The sequence below is a fragment of the Brienomyrus brachyistius genome, chromosome 4 (assembly GCF_023856365.1).
Source record: "Brienomyrus brachyistius isolate T26 chromosome 4, BBRACH_0.4, whole genome shotgun sequence".
NCBI lineage: Eukaryota > Metazoa > Chordata > Actinopteri > Osteoglossiformes > Mormyridae > Brienomyrus > Brienomyrus brachyistius.
In genome coordinates this window covers 38,005,660-38,027,181 of record NC_064536.1, presented here as the reverse complement: position 1 = coordinate 38,027,181, position 21,522 = coordinate 38,005,660, and the positions used below count along the sequence as shown (strand labels likewise).

At 43.5% G+C, this 21,522-nt stretch overlaps 2 protein-coding genes across 13 annotated transcripts in view; both read left to right on the top strand.

The window, feature by feature from the left end:
• The window catches only part of LOC125740872 (uncharacterized), a 141,385-nt gene that overhangs the window by 88,786 nt on the left and 31,077 nt on the right, over window positions 1–21,522 (top strand). The gene's annotated exons all lie outside the window — the stretch shown is intronic.
• On the top strand, window positions 10,154–19,090 carry LOC125740877 (uncharacterized). The gene is made up of 5 exons (XM_049012681.1): window positions 10,154–10,332; window positions 11,031–11,381; window positions 17,453–17,626; window positions 18,155–18,216; window positions 18,377–19,090. Exons 1-5 carry the CDS (start codon window positions 10,308–10,310, stop codon window positions 18,485–18,487), a joined length of 723 nt encoding a protein of 240 aa, XP_048868638.1. The 5' UTR covers window positions 10,154–10,307; the 3' UTR covers window positions 18,488–19,090.

Sequence of the window (21,522 nt, the reverse complement as noted above, 5' to 3'; positions counted from 1 at the left end):
TAGTTTGAAGCAGCATAACAAACCGGAACACTGAGGAGTTTAGGACCATGGGAGCGTGAGGACAGGGGGTTCAGCTGCCTTTAGTCCTGGTGACAAATATATACTGACATCTTGGTTCTCCACCCTGAGAATCGTGGGTAAAGTATGAAGCTGTAATGTCTGGAAATGTAACGTGATCAAACTTCCTAGCATTCAAACATTGTATTTTATTAGAACTGTTCCCCACAAAGAAGCCACCAGCAATGAAATCTGCAGCACGTATATAGTATGAGTGGGATTGTGGGATGGCTCAGTCCCATCTTGCAGGCTGCTGGAGGACCTGGTGCAGAAGGAGGAGTACCAGCGGGTGCTGAAGCAGATTCTCCAGCAGAGGGCACATGACCTGGAGTTGATGCCTGTCAAGAGCTGTTTGTTTACTAGTACTGTTGTCACGAATACATATTTCTTTCCCATAAAATGCAGAAATCGTTTTGGGTTTTGGAATTTGGTTAATAGCTTCAATTAGTTTAATTCATTTTGGATACATGCTTCTTAGTAAAAATGCATACTATTAGCAAACTTCTTGCTTTACCAGTTGCAGTTTTGTTTACTTTCGTGGCCTTGTGGCCATTATTAGCTAAAATAAATGATAGATCTGTAGTATCTGGGACACAGGCTTCCTTCTAAGCAAAGCAGGTCTCTTATTCCATAACCTCACTTGCTTCCCATCCCCTCCACCCCCATATCGCTGTCACACACATCCCACAGCATCTCCCACCACTGCCTTTTGTCTCTGCTTAGGGCTTTCTGTGGCCTTCAGACCACAGCGGAAATATCTCTCTTCTTATCTATAACAAAATAAACCTCAGCAGCGACCTCATGTATAAACGGTGCGTACGCACAAAAATGTTTCCACGCTCACGTCGAGATACATAAAAACGAAACTTAGCATACCGCTACGCACATTCTCACGGCAGCTGCAGACATGGCGTATGCAAGTTTCTGCTCGGTTTAGTAAACGGACGGGGGTCAGCATTACAAAGGCAGACGGTGAGGAATTGCGCCATACCTGTTCCTTCCCACTCTTGGTTTCATACTGTGGTTGAACAGGCAAACATTAAAGCGCAATTTGCAGCGATGTTCAATGTAATGGAATCAGAGCCATCAACTGCACGCACATTGCTATAAAGGCACCTTCCGAGAATGAATTTGCTTATGTAAATAGAAAGGACTTTCACTCTATTAATGTACAAATTATGTGCAATTCAAACATGCGTCTCATTAATGTTGGGGCTAGATGGCCTGGCTCAACCCATGATTCGTTCATTCTCAGGAACAGAAATGTTGGACACAAACTTGAAAATGGGGTGGTACGTGATGGCAGGCTGATCGGTAAGAAGATTTTCCCCATTTTATAATTTGGCCCAATATTGTAAGCTTTGCTTGATTTAACCATTTGACAGTTCCTTAGGGGACAGTGGGTGCCCACTGAAGTCGTGGCTTCTCACGCTGCTCGCAAACCCCAGAATGAACAGGAGCAGCATTATAATGATGCCCCCCTTTGTCAGGCTCGGGCGGTGGCAGAGCTCTCTGTAGGGCAGCTTAAAGGCCGCTGGCGCTGCCTGGACAAGACCAGTGGGGTGCCGCTATACAGTCCGCAGAAAGTGTCGCATTGTACACGCATGTAGCGTGTTGTCAGGTTAGCGGGTGGACGGGCAGGCAGGAAGCGGGGAAAGACGAGGCAGGTGGGCAGGATCGGGGTTTATTAAGGGAATGGGGAGACAGGGCTGACGGCGAGAAACTAACATTAATGACAAGTCTGGGGAAGACGGACTCAGACGTGGACTAAATACACAAGACAAGCCAAAAATAACAGGAAATGCAGGCATGATCGGGGAAGCACACGTGGATGATCAGGGGGCGTGGCACACACGAGGATCGGACGAGCTGGGCGTGACAGATGTTGCATAATCTGGCACAAAATCTTGGCTTGCTAGTATCTGAAGAGTTCAGGCAAGATGAACCTGAGCCAACAAATGTTCCACCAAATAGAACAGCGTTACAACTTACTTTGAATGTAATAGTAAGAATATAAAACAGGTAACCAAACACAGCATGTCTTTTTCAACCAATTCTTTTAATGTGTTGTTACTATCACACAGCGTATCATTTAGATGTTTTAATTCATTGGCAACATAGATCACAGATACCAAAAAAGACCAAAAAATAATAAAGGATGGGTAGGGTACTGGGGCGGCATGGTGGTGCAGTGGTTAGCACTGTTGCCTCACACCTCTGGGACCCGGGTTCGAGTCTCTGCCTGGGTCACATGTGTGTGGAGTTTGCATGTCCTCCCCATGTCATCGTGGGGCTTCCTCCGCATACTCCAGATTCCCCCCACAGTCCAAAAACATGCTGAGGCTGATTGGAGTTACTGAATTGCCCGTAGGAGTGCATGTGAGAGTGAATGGTGTCTGTGAGTGTGCCCTGTGATGGGCTGGCCCCCATCCTGGGTTGTTCCCTGTCTCATACCCATTGCTTCCAGGATAGGCTCCAGACCCCCTGCAACCTAGTAGGATAAGTGGTTTGGAAAATGAATGGATAGGATACTGTCTATACCGAAATTAAATGACAGGCGTGTTTATTCCTGAAATGCTGAGCACAGAACAGAAAGCAGCCAGAAGGAAAGATTCATAAACGGGAAGACTTAGTGTTGAATTTGAAGTTATTTTTGAATTTTTTGGATTTTTTTTAAGTTATTGATTAATTAAATTTGGCAAGATTGACTTTCCAGACTTAGCCAGATATTTAATAAAAACTTTTTCTTTTTTGCCACGATAGGCTTGTGTTGGTTACTGCACTGATTTGTTCAGCTCGTTCAGTGACCATGGTGCAGGCTGTGAGTAAACAATTCATGGTTCAGTTTTTTCACGGTCAAAGTCAGTGAACAAGATCATTGCTGTTAATGAGAGAGATACACTTTCGCCACCTACTGGTGTGATGATATACAGGCATCTGAAAAAATAAGTGTGGCTAATACAGCTTAGCATAAAATATAATGAAATGTAAAATAAGTATGGTATAATTATAAGTAATTAAGCAACATAACACTTTATTGAAAAACACTTTCCATACTCATGGGTGAAGTGACAAATCTGAAGGAATCTATTAGGTGACCATACTGAAAAATCCACAGCATGGAGAATCATGATGTCCATCCCCAATGAGCACTGACCCATGGACACAAGTTCTGCTCCTACTCCAGACCCCTAGGAGGCGCTATGCCACTTTATATTAAATACACTGAAAATGTGCATTAGCACTGTAGCCTGTTTGTTGTCTGGACCTGCATCTGCGTCACCCTCCGATTGTGAGTGTCACTTATGTAGGTTTGGGTTTGGCTTAACCTAAGCAGTGTCACTCTGTGATTGTAAACATTAGCAGGTGGGGCTGCATGGGTTCAAATCCTCCAGTGCATCATCTGCCTGATTACGATGGAGTTTGATTTTGAGGCCCAGATTCCACAGAAATGCAGATGCTCTCTCTCGCCGCCCCTGTAAGATGGAAAACTGTGGTCATACCCACCATCTGAAGGAGTGCAGCCAAGGGTGGATGACCACAGTGGTGACAACACAGCAGAACATCGGCTGCAAGGAGACCATCGATCGCCAGAGGCTGCAGGTGGAGCAGGCGAGTGACCCAGTACTGGCCCAAGTTACTAAAACTTTAGTAATAAAACAAAAATGACATGCTGAAAACCTTCTGTGGGGTCATTCTGTTGTGATCCGTGTTAGGCGAGCAGGCAGGGATGGGGGAATCAGAGTCAGGTAGATGGTGTTCCATCACACAGGGCTTTATTTAGGGGAAACACACCGGACATACGTCAATGACAGACCTGGGGAAACAGACTTGAACGCGGACTGAAATACACAAGACTAAATGGCAGGAAACGTAGAACAGCTGGCAAAACGGAAGGATTCCACACGGGGTTAACAAGGTCCAGGAGAGGGCTGGACGGAGGGACATGACAGCAATTTGGCGTCTCATTCTTGGTGTTAAGAGCAACCTTTCTCAAGAGGAACAACAAGGGATGCACCTAAAGTTAAACGGCATTTTTTAATGAGAAACTGAGAAATATTCATCATTGTGGGGACACTCCATTCATTTCTATGGGCATAACCCTAATCCTAACTATGACAACCTTAACTCTTACCCAGCTCAAGGCTTAACCATAAATAACTGGAAAGAAATATATAAAACTTTTGGCTATTTTACTCTTTTTGATTGATCACAGATTTTTATAAAATTGAGGTTACCCTTGTGGAAAAAAGTAACAGTCTCCACATGGCAGAGAAATCTGGGGCCTGGACCACTAAGCAGGATTTCTTCTTTAGCCAGATAACTTGTAGAATTTAAGGTGCCCCAGCTTAAATCGACATTACCTTCGTTCACTTTCATTTAGCCCAGACTACCTTAAATCCGACAGGCTAAGCAAGAAATGAAGCTTCATGATACAGGCCCCTGGTCCCCACAATGTAATACTTACAAAAGCAGGCACATTTCTGACAAAACCCACCTTCACTTTATGATGTCCAGGGTAACGTTCCATCTTGTTGACATATCCTGTGTGAGAGTCTCGGTCTTCTGTCCATGTACAATTTGCTGTTGATTTGGCTGCGTTTACAGTTAAATGTCCAGCTACCTTTCTGCATTTTGCTACTGCAGTGTCAAAAAAAATGTTCTGCAAAGACACTGTGATGGAGGATTAGAGGATGTGTGCAGTGCTAGGCAAGTACTCAAATGGCAGTTGTTTGGCCACTGCTATCATGTTCCGCGCACTATCAGTGATGAGTGTGCTGACTATATGTTCGATGTTCCACTGTTTCGCTACTGGCATAAACTGGCCAGCGTACGCTTCAGCGAAATGCTTTCCTCTGAATGCAGCCAATGCACACGACCGAAGCTCCCACTGCTGGCTAAAATGATGCGCAGTTACTCCAACATAACTGTGATTGCTCAGTGAAGTCCAATAACCCCCAGTTAGCATAATTATCCTAGTCTACCCCAACTCTTTTGCTCTTTGATTATCAAGCATCTTCAATACGATCGTAGCTCTGGATGGCAATTCATACAGTGTCACCAGAAAGTATTCACACCCCTTCACTTTTTCCACATTTTGTTATGTTACAGACTTATTCTGAAATAGATTTGAGTATAGTTGTTCCTCAAAGATCTACACACAGTACCCCATAATGTCAAGGCAAAAACAACTTTTTAGAAAGATGTGCAATTTTTTTATTGCCAAAATCTCGCTAATCCAGTGTTTCATAAGAATTCATACCGATGGCTTAATATTTTATTGAAGCCCCTCTTGCTGCAATCACAGCCTCAGGTCTTCTTGGGTTTTCTTCTACAAGTTTGGCACACCTGTTTTTGGGGATTTTCTCCCATTTTCCCCTGCAGATCCTCTCAAGCCCAGTCAGGTTGGATGGCCAGCGCCGGTAGATAGCCGTCTTTAGGTCTTTCCATAGATGTTTGATTGGATTCAAGTTCGGGCTCTGGCCATCCAAGGACATTCACAGACTGCTCCTGAAGCCTCTCCTGTATTATCTTGGCTTTGTGCTTCGGGTCATTGTCATGTTGGAAGATAAATCATCGTCCTAATCTGAGTTCCAGAGCACTATGCAGTGGGATTTCTTGAAGAATCGCTCTATATTTGGTTGCTGTCATCTTACCCTATATACAGAATATATAGACAAGTGTGTGCTATTCCAGATCATGTTCAATCAGCTGAATTTACCATAGGTGAGCTCCCATCAAATTGCAGAAGCATCGCAAGGATGATCAGTGGAAATCGGATGAACCGGAGCTCAATTTTAAGTATCATAGCAAAGGGTGTGAATACTTATGTACCTATCATGTTTAAATGTTTACATTTTTTTATTTAATAAATTTAATAAAATGTCTGAAAACATGTTTTCACTTTGCAATTATGGACCATTTTGCGTAATTTTGCAAAAGAAACCTATACTCAAATCTACTTTTGAATATGTCTGTAACGTAACAAAATGTGGAAGAAGTGAAGGGGTGTGAATACTTTCTGGTGGCACTGTAAGTGCTGTCATTGGACAATATGTTAATCATTAATCAATGGAACACCCAAACATTAATAGTGATTCAATGTCATATGATCAATATCTGTATACATATCTCAAGTAGAGTCTAGAAGCCGAGACAGATTCCGGTAAATTGAGCTAGATGGGTGGATTTTACCTTGCCACCAAGGTAAACCAATAGAGCAGGAGAATTGTGTTTGTTATACGTTTGAGCTCGGTTTGTTGGTGTTTCGTGACCAATCAGGATTTAGAAGTCCTTATTGGGAATTAGGTGTTATGGTTTATCAACTGGTTGCTCTTTGTGCTCCGAGTGACTTGGTACCAAGTGCCAGAGTGTGATGGGAGCGCTTTGCTGAATTGCTAGAATAAAAGAGATTTCCTTTACCTCACCAAACTGAGAGGTCCGACTTTTATTCTAAGTGTTATATTTGAAATTTTTCTACCACAGTGTCTTACTGGGAGGCCCCTCAGACATCGTCATCACCGTCAACAGGGCCTCCTCCTCCTGGCAAAGGGCTTCTCCGTCAGCCCCTGTCACTGTTTCCTCCCGCTCCAAAGTGGGCGGCTGGATGACCTCGCCCCTCTCATGCATAACAGGCAAACTGGCCAACAGGGCATCCACATAGGAGGGCTTCCACCGTGGGCAGCAGTGGGCTAGATGGTCCGAACATCTGGCACTGCCAGCAGAAGGGAGACTGTCCTTAATAAAAAAAGGTACCCCCTATTCCCATTGAGATTAAAATAGGCCAGGGGTGGATAAACACACTTGCCCCACTAGGGTCTGGGCGGAGACGGACCTGGAACTGGTGTCTACCAGTCCAAACCCCCAAGTCATCCCTAATCTCCCAGGAAGCAGGTCCATAAAACATCCCAGGAAGACCTGGATGGCATCTGCAGTCACACAGGGGTTAAAAACATATACAGTTGTCACCCTCTTGTCCCTGCACCACAGGGGTTCACACCCATAGCACTTCAGCAGAGGGTGTCCATCCTTCTGGCACTGCTCCTGGACTCCGGTGTAAGCATCATCCGTTCCTCTGCATGCAGAGAAGGTCCCCTGTCTTCAGGGCCAGAGGGCCCCCAACGCGTCCTCCTGGGTGAAGATAAGGCAGTGGTGGAAGGCCGCTAGGTCCTCTTCGGCCCTCCATAAGAACCGGGCCGTGTTGGGGAGGAGGGAATCTGAAGCCCAAAGTCAGACTCTGTTCCCCCAGGGCGGCTCAGGTCCTTCATGTTTATTTATGATTCTCAGGTTCATGCTTCAGCAGCCTGCAGTGGCTCGGTGGGTTTGGACGCTGCACCTGTCATCAGAAAGTCCCTCGGCACAGTGATGTCACCATGGGCCCCTGAGCAGGGCCCTTAACACTAACTGCAAATACATTTTGCTTTGGATTAATGCATTTGCTAAATAAACAAAGTAAATGACTTTGCGTCTCCTGAATGTGAAACAGGAGCTCAAAGCGCATGACTACTGGGGAGAGCTGAGTTTGCACACTGACGTTGGAAATGCTGTTAAAATGTTGCTGGAATGCCCAGCATCTTTCTGCACCAGTTTTGCTAATGTGTGATGTTTCTGCGTTCCTCTTTGTATGCTGTTACTCACGGCATCACGATGTGTGAAAACCACGTGGGGGCAAAAAGCTTAAGCTAGAAGCCTAGTATATATTACATTATACAACCTCCCTGATTGTGTTTTGCTTTGATGTTTATTTGTTAAAGCTGTGTAAGCAGCAGCTTCTCGAGCCAGACACAGGGGCAACACTGACCTCAGTGGTGCATCTGAAATGCAGCTTCTCCCAGAATGCCGAGCGGTGGGGGAATCTGGGCCTAGAACCTTAGAAAGGAGCCTGACTTCCTGTGCACTGGTACAAACAGCCTGTAGATGCTGCACCCTCCTTGTTGGAGGGGGGGGGGGGGGGGGTCATTGTCGTGGGGGGTAGTATTTTTACCTTTAGACTGCTGCTGTTTGACTTTTCTGAAGAATGTAGCAGAAGTGGCTCTGAAAACAATTAACAGACTTCTGTGGTCCTCAAGAGGCAGATTCAACACACTGATGGAACATCAGACAGAAAGAGACATAGACAGAGAGAGACAGAGAGAGACAGAGGGAGACAGAGAGACATCAGCCCCAAGCAAACTGAACCACGCCTGGGGTCCCGTAGAGGGAACTGAAGCCGGTCCCTCAGCATTCAGCCGGTCAGCAGCACAGGGAGGCAGTTTTGTGTCTCCAGAGAAGCACAGCAGGATGAACACGCATGCTGTGTCTCTGTATACGAAACAGTGTTCATGGCACATTCAGCCTGCTTGCTTGACTTTCTTACTTTAAACATTCAGTTTCATTAGTGTTCTCAGTGCTGTACCTCCTTATAAACTACATTACACACTACATTTACATATATAATTCTGCATATGTCAATGTTCCCCGACACATTAGCTACACACTGTTTAGCAGAATCATTCCAGACAAATCAGTGTCTGTACCCTGAATTTACAATAAAGAAGAGCAAAATGTCTGTGGTCTAGAAAGATTCAGACTTGATCTTTCACAGTTTTAAAGTTTTGGATCAATAAGAGTGACTAATGTTTATGTCAATGTACAATGGAGCTCCATTTCAGTGTATGTGTAGTTTAAAGACTTTTAAATTAGTTTCAGTGGATGCATAACAATTACTAATTGAACCGGAAAACCTCTAGATGCGTTATGATAATGTTTTGGTCACAGTCATAATTAGTATCACCTCCCATTCTGAGCTTCCTGGGACAGACTCACCATGACTGAGCACATTTTCTCTCCCTCTTTAAACATTCCAGAAATTAGGTAAAGTCCTTCTCAGAGAGCTTTACTGGTGTCCTGCTGACACAAATCAGCTCCTCTCTGGGATTCATGTGAAGATCCTGTGTGTTTTATTACAGCTACAGAGGAGAGAGCAGACATTTTAGTGTAGCTTTGACCCAGAGGCCTGTGGCCCCATCGTCACCATGGAAACAAGATTCACAACCGCACCCTGCAGACGTTCAGGGTGAAGCTGTTGAAACCCACCAGCTTGTGAAAGACTTTCCATCAGCCATTATTAACCTCAGTCACAGAGAGACCTGACAGTGCACCAGAGACACAGGCCACAGTTTGCTCCTAAATCAGTAAGCAGATGATTTAAAAGGCCCTGGTTAGTTTCTAAGCAGCTCCAGAGGGCCAGAGGTGGAGTTTCCTTATTTAGAGAAGCCCGTGATTGATTTAGAGAAGCTGGTGATTATCAGAGATCTTACATCAGAGACCGTAGCAGGTGTGGATCTTACCCAAACATGCAGATGAGCCCCACACTATGCTGTCTGTAGAATGAAGTAAGTAAGTAAATAAGTAGAGCTTTATTGTCATCCCAACAATACACAATAAGTATACAGTGAGACGAAATATCATTCTCCGTAACCATAAGTGCAACATAAAACACAACACCACAGAAGACAGATCACAATGGCAGTGGGGGGGGGGGGGTAATAACTTACACTTCACCTATATACATATATAACCTGTTGCTCTGATCCCAAGCACTTTTTCAAGCCTTTGTGTATTCTTTAAGCCTGCATAGGATGTTACTTTCTTTGAACCACATCTGCACCTTTGATGCTGAATTCTTGGAGTTGCTGTTGCCATGTCAGATGAGGTGCAGATGAGTCCCACACTATGCTGTCTGTAGAATGAACAGAGCTGCAATCTGCATTATACTCTTTCATCTCATTTAAACAGACCAGAACTTTTTCAGGCACAAACCTCCCTGTATCCACAGCCCACTGGACCAGCCCACCCCCCAGAACCCCACAAACACGGGTACGAGGGAGTGCACTGGACCCACACAGATTGTGTTCAGTGAGCTTAAGTTAGCAGCTCTTGTGTTTTGCTAAACTGTCAGTGCTGTGCTGTGTTCACTCACTTTCTCTGTGATCTGCTGTTTATTTCTATATTTAGTGTGAATCTCTGTGGTGAACAGAGTCCAGCATTAAAGGACCAGCAGGTAATTTGGTACAAACTGCTCCTGCTATAATATCCGGGTTATAACAGAGCAGAGCTGTGAGTGTGAGATGTTGTTTACTTCACGCTTTTGGCTAACAGGCTTCAGTATCTATATTTCCTTTTGTGATCTGACTCTCAACTTAGTACTTAACAAATTCAGCCTTGTATTTGAATGAAGATAGCTTCCTAATACTTAAATCTGCTTTAAAATGTTTTTCAGTCTCGCATTCCTTTGTAAGTATGAACGATTTAACATTTCATGGTGTTTTTGATATTTTAATGTTTATAGTGTTTAGTATTTCCAGATATGTCTCTGATCGATGTTTATGTTCATATTAAATATATCAAACGTGACTGCAATATTATTACAAAAAATACAATCAAAATTAAACTGAAAATGCTGATAATAATGTCAGTAATGATTATTAGTCGTTAATGATGTAACCTGAAGAAATGACGCCATAGAGCCGAGGCTGTGATACTGAGAATAACGTGACTGTTTGAATACAGAGATGCTGACTATTATCTTAATTTCAATAAAACGCAACAACAAAAGTTAATGTTTTGAAGGAAGTGTCTTACTTACTGTTGTTTTATGTGGTACAAAGCCTTTCACACAATCTAGAAGACTTGTAAGAATTTATAAACAGATGTGATGTGAGACAGAAATAATCTTAGAGCATATTGTCCATTTACAAACAGCTTCTTACTAAACATGTGAACCATTTGCTTTGTAATGACAAACAGTTCAAACTGGTTTTCTTGATTTTAGCGGTTGCAGATTCAGGGTAAGAATGTCCCAGGTGATGCAGGGCACTATTTTAAATATCTTAATGCAGCCTGAATGAAGCCTGTTTATTATTACCTCAACACTTTATAGCTTAATTCAGCTTTTATTAATATCATATTTACTCTGTTTTCTGTGTCTCCAGGTTGCAGTGCTGCTCTAGTGACCCAGGCTGAGGAGCCGACGGTGATAGAGGTCCAGCCTGGAGGAGCAGCCACTCTGCCTTGTGGGATCCCTGTAAAGACAGAGCTTTCCTGGTTTTCCCTGCAGTCAGACCACATACCAGTCAGAGTCATGGACCTGAGGTTCAGCTCTGGATTTGATATGAATCTTGATAACATCAGAGATGAATACAGAGGGAGGCTGGTTCCTGTTTCTGACTCTAACACACACAGTCTGCAGCTGAAGAACATCACTGAGGCAGATCTGCTGATCTATTGCTGCATCCAAAGCAGTGATCTAAAGTTTGGAAACTGTACAAAGCTGAAATTCACAGGTAATTTAATTTAATTCAATTCAACGGCAAATTATGGTAAATGTGCAACTATGGGGCACCAAGTGTCAAGCCCTCATTTTCGTGTAAAATACATTCTCAGCCACAAAAAGCATCATTTAATGAGGAAATCAAGTAATTCCTTACAGTATTCTGTCCACAAGAGCAAAAAGACTTCACTTTCTTTCATGCACAGAAATCAAAAAGGAATGTTTCATTTTGTTCACAGAATTGATATCAGCACTTTGCATTTCGTCAACAGAAGAAAGACATTTTGTGGTCGAAATGCATTTCGTGAATGATGCACAGTCATTTTGTGGATGAAACTGATTTTGTGGAATTGGAAAATGGATATTGTCTTTTGCTGTTTCACGAAAGGCACCACAAAATACATTTAGTCTTTTGCCAAGTCCCAAAATGTCTTTAGTCTTTGGCTGAGTCAGGAGAGGAGCACCCATGGGGGAGGGGGGTAGTACCTTGCTGTGCCCAGAAAGTATAGCACTGGCTTTGATTTTGCAGACACGTTTAATTACAATTAACTTGTATTTAAATGTAATAAATATACAAATAACTCCTGGGCTAATACTTTTACTGTTGTATGTACTCATTAGTGTCACTATTCTTTTCATTACACGTTTTATATTTTTAAGCCAAGCCAATGAAAGATCTCGGCGCTGATTCTCTCCATTTGTACGCTATGTTCCCATGCCATTTTCCCCAGAATAACACTGTGCCTGATAGTTCAGATCAGAGACACACTGGGTAGCCTGCATGTAATATGCAACAATAAATTGGCGAATATGAATGGATTAACACAAGGAGTCACAGACTACCTGCCGATCCTTGTAGAATCGCTGATGTAGCTACAGTTACTCAACCTGGTCCGCACAGTGTTCAGGGGAACAGCCAGGGCAGGACAATGACTAGTCAACTGCCTATTGTAAAAAACGGTTCTTCTTATGCTACTAATTAGTCAGTGATTACTGTTTTTGACATGAAATCAGGGTTGTCAACTTTGGTCAGATGGCCGGTCAAGCTATACGAGCTTTAAATATGTGGTGTATGCATAGACATTATATTAGCTAGCATTTAGGAAAGTAAACTAGATAAACAAGTCTTATACTTTCTGACAGGCAAGATCCTAAGTTATTTTCAGACAAAATTTGATTAACATCTACTGTACCGTTTTCAAGAAAATGCACTTTGAAATCCATGCTATATTTGCCTATACGTATAACCCATGCTTGACAGGCTATTTCTCAGAATTTTCCCATAAGGTAAAGTAACTATTGCGTAACATTTTTGTATGTTTGAATATGTCAAAGGTTTTGGATCCCCCCCCCTCCCCCCCCCCGATAGAAACTTAAATTCAACTCCATGTTCAATTACATTAGCCGAGATCAAATTTGGTGAATAATATCAAATGTCATTTTTCAAATATCCTTCATAAACAAACATTTTTAGTATATTTAGTTTTGCTCCAGCACGTCTGGTTTTTCTGTTTCATATATAATTCATGTCACACCCGGCTCGTAAGCTCCTCATGTGTGCCACGCCCCCCTGATTATCCACGTGTGCTTCCCTGATCGTACCCAGCTGTAGCCTGTTGTCTTGCCTATTTCAGTCCACGTCTTGCCTCAGTTTTTGGTCCGTCATTGATGTTGGTGAGTCTTCGAGCTGCTGTTCTGTCCTGCCCGTCCCGTTCTTTAATAAATCCCCAGTTTTCCCCGACTTGCGGCTCCCTGCCTGCTTCCTACTCGCTCGCCTGCCCGTGCGCTTCACCCGCCTCACCGCGAACCCTGACAATGCATTGCGTACCTAATAATGTCATTCTGATACCAGTCATATAAAATCACCAGTAACCTGTCAACGACTCATTTTTTATACAAACTAGTCAGCAGGGTTTACAGACAGCTTGCAATTATGTAAAGTTACAGGTATGCTGTTGCTGGTCCACTAACGCCAACCTTAAACTTCGTTAAAGCGTTGGATAAGGAAAGTGAAGCTTTTCAGTACCTAGTCAGTGAATTTCCAGAAATCAGTGATGCTAAATTAAAGGTTGGAATCTTTGTTGGACCACAGATAAGAAGGTTGCTGAAGGACAGTGTATTTGCAGCCAAAATGGTGACAGTGGAGAGGCAAGTCTGGGAAGAATTCCGTAAAGTCATTGATGGATTTCTCGGAAACAAGAATTTATTTGACTATGAGGTTCACGTCAAGGATATGATATGTCGTTTTCAAGATCTTGGATGTAGAATGAGTGTTAAGATGCATTTCCTAGTCTTGCACCTTGATTACTTTCCTGAAAATCTGTATAGTGAGGAGCAAGGTGACAGATTTCACCAAGATAGTAGTGAAATTGAGCGAAGATACCAAAGATGTTGGAGTGTAAATATGATGGCTGATTATTGTTGGAGTTTGTCTAGTACAGACAAAATCCTGATGCTTCATACAAAAGAAAATCATTCCGGAAACAGTTTCGCAGTGCTGAGTGACCAGCAAAGACATGATAAACAGTTTATTTAATGTCATGTAATAATTTATGTTGAACTTTAATTATAAATTATGACAAAACCAGACGTGTGGCAGGAAATTGGAAGCCATATTCTGAAACGACAATGACGCACTTGTTTTTGTTAAATCACCTAACAAAAAAATTGAAAATGTCGGCCGATGTTTTTAAAATGAGCGTTTGAGCTCGACATTCATTTTAGCATACTCAGTGTCTGCATGGTGGGACTACCCCTCCTCTAACAGGAATATTTTACCAATGAGATCTCTGAAGGAATCTGACTCAACTATCTATAACGACAGCATGTTCACAACAACATACATGGCTAACTGGTCTGTTTAGTTCAGTCTGTGTCACACGTTTTCAGGGAGCGGAAAAATCAAGCTTGGACTGCTTGGATGGCGTGTCTCCGTCTCCTTCTTTGTTAGTGGAGCTCATGTTTGCTGGACCTGGTTTGTGCTACTATCAACACCGGCATTCTTGGTCACTAGTTTTGTAGAAGCATGTGATGATGAGACGTGCTTCATGAGATGAGAATTACTTACGATTGATCCATTGCCAGTGAAGTATCTGCGATTCAGACAGGTTGTGACCCTACCTTGTCCAGGGTGTATGACATTACACTGAAGGGCTGGCCAAAGAAGAGTAACCCATCACTGCTAAGTTGTTCCGGTTGGCGATAACAGCTAACAGTCAGTACATTAACATGCACAGCTAAGCTGAGCTGCAGTTATAGCCTGACTATGCCATTCAATCGGGCTACTGTCCTTGTCCCAGTATACATGCACGGGAGGGGAATCAATTTATTGACCAAAGTATGTTTGACTCTGCTACAATAGGTGGCAATATGCCTCCATTCAGCTTGTTAGTTATTGGGCTTTTTCCAGTTTACTTATTACGTCACAGATGTTCTGGATCGGACCAGGGAAGCAGGAGCAGGAAGACGGAGAGTCGGCGAACGAGGGTTTATTAAGAAAACACCAAGGATCATAACAAGATGGACGTTAGACTTCAATGACCGGACTGGGGAAAACATAGCTAACGCAGACTTAAATACCTATTTCTAATGACAACAAGAAACTGCTGGTAAACAGGAGGAATCCACACGAGGTTAATGAGGGGGCGTGACACATGGGAGGAGCTGACGTTCGGGGCAGGACAGGATGTATGGAAAAATGAAGTGACACAAGCTTTAATTGCGATCGGTGGCCTGTACTACGAAGCGGGGTTACTGGCTTAACTGGCGTAACTTGTCGGATTTAAGTTAGTCTGGGCAAAATGTAAGTGAACAAATATGAAGTCCTATGAAGTTTAAACTGCGGTACCTTAAATCCGACAAGTTACACCGATAAGGCAGTACGGGCCACAGGTTTGTTCTATATGAACAAGGATTAGCTCACACACTTAATCAGTGTCCGTGCATGGAAATCCATTCAGTCATGGCCTCGCCATTCAAGGATGAGCGAACAATTGCAATCGGTGCACAAGTAATAAAAATAGAATTTGAAATTGAGAGGGTTTTGTGCAATCGGAAAGATCCTTTATTATTGCTGGATTATTTTGTTTTCAAAAGATACCTCTTCAGCCGAGATGGAATATTAAATCTTAAAGATTTATTGGCTCCGTATAGTAGGAGTCCAACTAGGTGAAGTCAGGCTCTCACAGCCACACAGACAATGTGCATTGCCTTGAGATATTTTGGAAGCGGCAGTTTTTTTATTTACTGTATGTGATGTATAAAATATATCAAAGAGTGCAGTTTGCCAGGCAATTTGCCAAATCTGTTCGGGCCTGAAATATTTCCTTCAGGTTTTCATTGTTTTTCCCGGACACCTGCGAGTGCAGGCAATTAAAGAGGCGTTTTATGCCATTACAGGCAATATCCATCCATCCATTTTCCAAACCGCATATCCTACTGGGTTGTGGGAGGTCCGGAGCCTATCCCGGAAGCTATGGGCACGAGGCAGGGAACAACCCTGGATGGGGGGCTGTTAGGAGAAAGCGCCGTAGCTTTCACTCCTACAATCTCCTGTGTGAGGAAGCGCCGCAGCTTACCACTCACACACTTCCACTTTTAGGACCCAGGAATAACCAGACAGCACACGTCTTTCTGTTTTACTTGCGCAAGGGTGCCCACTTCAGGTGCAACAGACAGTATCTGCGCCTCTGTTGAGTGTCACCCAGGACAGTCCCTTGGCTTCTTTATTTATAGGGTAGGGGAGGGGTTGCATGGGTCTTGTCTTTAAACTAGTCAAATGCTGTGTGAGGCCTCCGTGAAACAGGGTTAATACAAAGCATTACATATCTCAAGGTGGGCCCCCTGCTATGTTGACAGAATCTGTTTCCTTTCTCAAGGTCTCTTATTCCTGTTTCACAATCTGGTAGGCCCCTGTGAGGACATTTTGTCTGCAACCCTTTCTGGGCCATGGGTTAGTTGTTAAGGGTTGCACGTACACATATAGGAGGATAATAATATGATAAAATACACAGATACACTCTAACAGGGGCCAGCCCGTCGCAGGGCACACTCACACACCATTCACTCACGCACGCACACCTACGGGCAATTTAGCAACTCCAATTAGCCTCAGCATGACTTTGGACTGTGGGGGGAAAACCGTATAATAATAATAATAATAATAATAATAATAATAATAAAAGGTCCTGCCCGGATTGCGTGAAAAAGGGAGCCTGTTTTTTTACATTTTGTGGAAGTCAATGAGAGACTTGCCGATCAAGTTTTCTAGATTTGATATATATGGGATTTTTAAGCAGTGTAAGTGCGCACAATCGCCTCGGGTGAATGGATCCAGCTAGACTAATCTACTACACAGCTGCCTTTGAAAAACCAACTTATCCCGGATTAGTTTCACCAGCATTAACTCATCCAAGACGAGGCGTCTGATCTCGGATGATTTATGTGACGTACGGAAAATACCCCCCAGGTCTGTTTCCTGGTTTATCATGTTTTGTTTTGTCCCCTGATTTTTGGTCACCTGTTCTCTGTATTTGCCTTTCCTGAGCACCAACCATTTTGCCTGTGCTCCTGACTACCAGAAAGCTGAACCCGTGGTTTTGACATACCGAGTCTGTATCGTGTATGGTGTCAAGAGTGAGTGCTGTTTTCATTGTTCGATTTATTTGTATATTTGGATAGAGAAATAGTGAGAGTGATTGCCTTTTGTTTCAGTTTTCTTTTATAGGTGAGTTAGTTTGGGATTTTGTGTGGTAGATTGTTTTGTTTGTCATGTTGTCTTGGGTCACCCTTGAAGTCTGTACCTACACTGGTGAGCAATCTTGTAAATACACACTCTGTTTATACAGCACGACCTGTTTTGTGCACCAATGTTTGTTCTGCCCCCCCACATCACACATCCACCCACACATGTATTCTGTTACTCCCCAACTCCATAGACTGCGCCTCGTAACAATGAATTTGTACATTTATTAATTATGTAGTAGTTTCAAAAGGAAGGTTTTGATGTGAACTAGAAGCTATTCATAACAGAGATCACATGTTATCAACCTTAAAGTGATGATGTTTATACTGTGATGTTTACAGACCCTCCTGGAGGCCAGTCTACTGCCCACCCTCTCCAGTGCCCGACCCCTCAGCCCGAGACCCTGAACCCTGGGCCCTGTAACCCTGACCTCCTGCCTTGGATTCTCCTGCCTTGTGTCGCCCTTCTCATTGCTACCATCTCATTACTCTGCTGCTATTTGTGTTATAATCAAGGTCAGACATGTATGATGTCACTGTGTTTTATGTTCCCTGTCTGTTTGGTCCTTTCGTTTCTCATTCAGCCCCAGACTGGGCCGTAGCAGATGTGCAGTCTGTCAGGTACAGACACTATACACTTCCTGTGGGCTGTGTGTTAATACACTGTGATACAGTGTAACTCTGACTTTCTTCCTTAGCTAAAGGCCAGTGGGGCTCAGTGGGTCACACCTCCAGGACTGCTGAGCAGTGAAAGTGCCAAAGTTACACCCAGTACCAGCTGCCTTAGTGTCAATCTTTATATAAAATATTAGTAGCTTAAATATTCAGGCATACATCAGCTGTGGCTGGAAATCTTTATGTCTGACCATTGTTTTATTGTATTTCTTGTTATAAAACCTCAAACCTGCAGCCAGTCTCTTTGTAACACAAGTGTGTCCAGCATGCAAGGTGCAGTGAGACAGTGTGAGAGCAGCAGCCCTTATCAGCAGGGCTGGTAGAGCACCCTGTGCACTCTGTGAATGACGTCACTCTTAACTGTTTCAGCGCCGCTGAGGAAGAGCTCTGACTCACAGCAGAGGGGAAGCAGGACCAGCCAACACGATCAGGTACTGTCACTGACAGGGCTTTCTGTGGCCTTCAGACCACAGCGGAATCGTCTCTCTTCTTATCTATAACCAAATACGCTTCACTGGATGTTTTCCATTGACTGATTTTTTGTTTTAATTTATCCTATTTTGAAAATATAACTTCTTCTTTTCTTTACAGGGAGAATCTCATGAGGTCCAGTATGTATCAGTGAAGTTTAAATCATCCATGAAGCGAGTCCAAAAGAGAGCAGAGGATGAACAGGATACTGTGTATGCTGGAATTAAGTGATAGGCGTGTTTGTTCCTGAAATGCTGAGCACAGAACAGAAAACAGCCACAAGGAAAGATTCATAAACTGGAAGATTTAGTACAGACGCTCCTTTAATTACGAATGAGTTACGTTCCGAACAGTCGTTCGTAACTTGAAATGTTCGTAAGTCGTTATTCAACATCATCTTAAGGACAAACACAAAAGTACAAAGGACAATGATGCTGGGAGTACGCACGCTACGCTGCTGTGTGGCGGGAGTAGCAGCCAGAAGTCGTACTTGGCAGAATTGGTGTGCAGGGAAACAAAATTGATGTTGCAGACAGTGCACTTCGCTCGTATGTCTGAAAGTTTGTAAGCTGAAGTTAATAATTAGAGGAGCGTCTCTATTGAATTTGTTATTTTTTAATTTATTGGAAATGTTTTAACTCATTTATTAATTAAATATGGCAAACTTGATTAACCAGACTTGGACATAACCAGATATTGAATTAAATTCTACAAATTGGTTGCTGCCATCAGCTTGTGTTGGTTACTCCACTGATTTGTTCAGGTCATTCAATTACCATGGTGAGTAAATAGGTGATGGTTCAGTTTTTTCACAGTCAAGGTCAGTGAACAACATCCTTGCTGTTAATGAGAGAGATACACTTCTGCCACCTACTGGTGTGATGATGTACAGGCATCTGAAAAAATAAGTACAGGGGGTCCTTGGGTTACGACACAGTTCCATTCCTATGAAGGTGACATTACCCGGTTTTGGTGTGAGTCTAAACACACCCTTTTTCTGATCTCTTTACAATGTCCAATTTTACTTCCATTGTGACTTTCCTCTTCGCAAATGGAACACTTACACTTTTAACAGTCCAAAATGGTGTTGGTAAGCATACTGGGGGATGCCAACTCTCTCACTCACTCTCAGTGTTGCTAAGACCAAGGAACTGATAGTGGACTTCAAGCCGTGTTACTGCGTATTCTTCTACCTCGCGCAAACAAACCAGTTTGCCCACGTAGTCTGAAAGTAATCGTAATCTCCAAACGTTTTATGTCAAGACATCGTTACCCAAGGACCCCCTGTATGGCTAATACAGCTTGAGCATAAAATATACCGAATAATATGGTATAATTATCAGTGATAAAGTAACATAACACTTTATTGAAAAACACAGAAGATGACACTTTCCCTTTCCATACTCATAGGGCAAATGACAAATCTGAAGGATTCTATTAGGTGACCGTACTCAAAAATCCAAAGCATGGAGCAGAATCATGATGTCCATCCCCAATGAGCACTGACCCATGGACACAAGTTCTGCTCCTACTCCAGACCCCTAGGAGGCACTATGCCACTTTATATTAAATACACTGAAAATGTGCGTTAGCACTGTAGCCTGTTTGTTGTCTGGACCTGCATCTGTGTCACCCTCCGATTGTGAGAGTAACTTATGTAGGGTTTGGGTTTGGCTTAACCTAAGCAGTGTCACTCTGTGATTGTCTGCTTCTTGATGTGTAAATATTAGCAGGCGGGGCTGCATGGGTTCATGTCCTCCAGTGCATCATCTGCCTGGTCGATCTGCTTCTCCATGCTGCTGATTAGGATGGAGCAGTTAATAACCTGCACACGGTCTTCACTGCCAACCACCAAGCTGACCCTAACCCACAGAAGTGCTCCCTCCAGTGGTTAAGATGGAGTTCCTGCGCCATATCATGAAAGGTGAGGGTGTGGCGACAAACTTAGGCAAGATCGTGGTGCACTGGCCCACCCCACAATTTTGCTACCAAACTCCTCAGTTTCCTGGGTCCTACCTCGATGATTTGTGAAGACCTTTTCCAGCACTGGCAAACCACTCCACTGGATCATGGAAATGGTGCGGCTCTTCAAATGGTCCAAAGATTGCACCACTGCCTTTAACCGCCTCCAGACTGCACTAACTGAAGTGCCAATGTTGTCATACCCCAACCCAGCACTCCCCTTCATTATGGACATGGAGGCCAGCATGGTTTTGCAGTGGTGTCGTCCCAGGCGGAGCCTCAGGAGGGTGGATGAAAAAAAGACGTGTTTCCTACCACAAGCTCCTGGCTGTCATCAGGCCTGCTGTAATTTTCACTTCAACCTCTGCAGATAGTGCTTTCTATCACATACTGACCACACGTCTCTCACCTAGGGGGGTTGTGCAGGGGTTTGATTTTGAGGCCCAGATTCCACAGAAATGCAGATGCTCTCTCTCACTGCCCCTGTAAGATGGAAAACTGTTGTCATACCCACCATCTGAAGGAGTGCAGCCAAGGGTGGATGGCAACAGTGGTGACAACACAGCAGAACATCGGCTGCAAGGAGACCATCGATCGCCAGAGGCTGCAGGTGGAGCAGGCGAGTGACCCAGTACTGGCCCAAGTTACTAAAACTTTAGTAATAAAACAAAAATGACATGCTGAAAACCTTCTGTGGGGTCATTCTGTTGTGATCCGTGTTAGGCGAGCAGGCAGGGATGGGGGAATCAGAGTCAGGTAGATGGTGTTCCATCACACAGGGCTTTATTTAGGGGAAACACACCAGACATACGTCAATGACAGACCTGGGGAAACAGACTTGAACGCGGACTGAAATACACAAGACTAAATGGCAGGAAACGTAGAACAGCTGGCAAAACGGAAGGATTCCACACGGGGTTAACAAGCTCCAGGAGAGGGCTGGACGGAGGGACGTGACAGCAATTTGGCGTCTCATTCTTGGTGTTAAGAGCAACCTTTCTCAAGAGGAACAACAAGGGATGCACCTAAAGTTAAACGGCATTTTTTAATGAGAAACTGAGAAATATTCATCTTTGTGGGGACACTCCATTCATTTCTATGGGCATAACCCTAATCCTAACTATGACAACCTTAACTCTTACCCAGCTCAAGGCTTAACCATAAATAACTGGAAAGAAATATATAAAACTTTTGGCCATTTTACTCTTTTTGATTGATCACAGATTTTTATAAAATTGAGGTTACCCTTGTGGAAAAAAGTAACAATCTCCACATGGCAGAGAAATCTGGGGCCTGGATCACTA

Coding starts and splice junctions, on each gene's coding strand:
- LOC125740877 (XM_049012681.1), top strand. CDS start 10,308: ATGTTTTTCAGTCTCGCATTCCTTT. Junction 17,627..18,154: donor CTATTTGTGTTATAATCAAG/GTCAGACATGTA, acceptor TAACTGTTTCAG/CGCCGCTGAGGAAGAGCTCT. Junction 18,217..18,376: donor GGACCAGCCAACACGATCAG/GTACTGTCACTG, acceptor TTTTCTTTACAG/GGAGAATCTCATGAGGTCCA.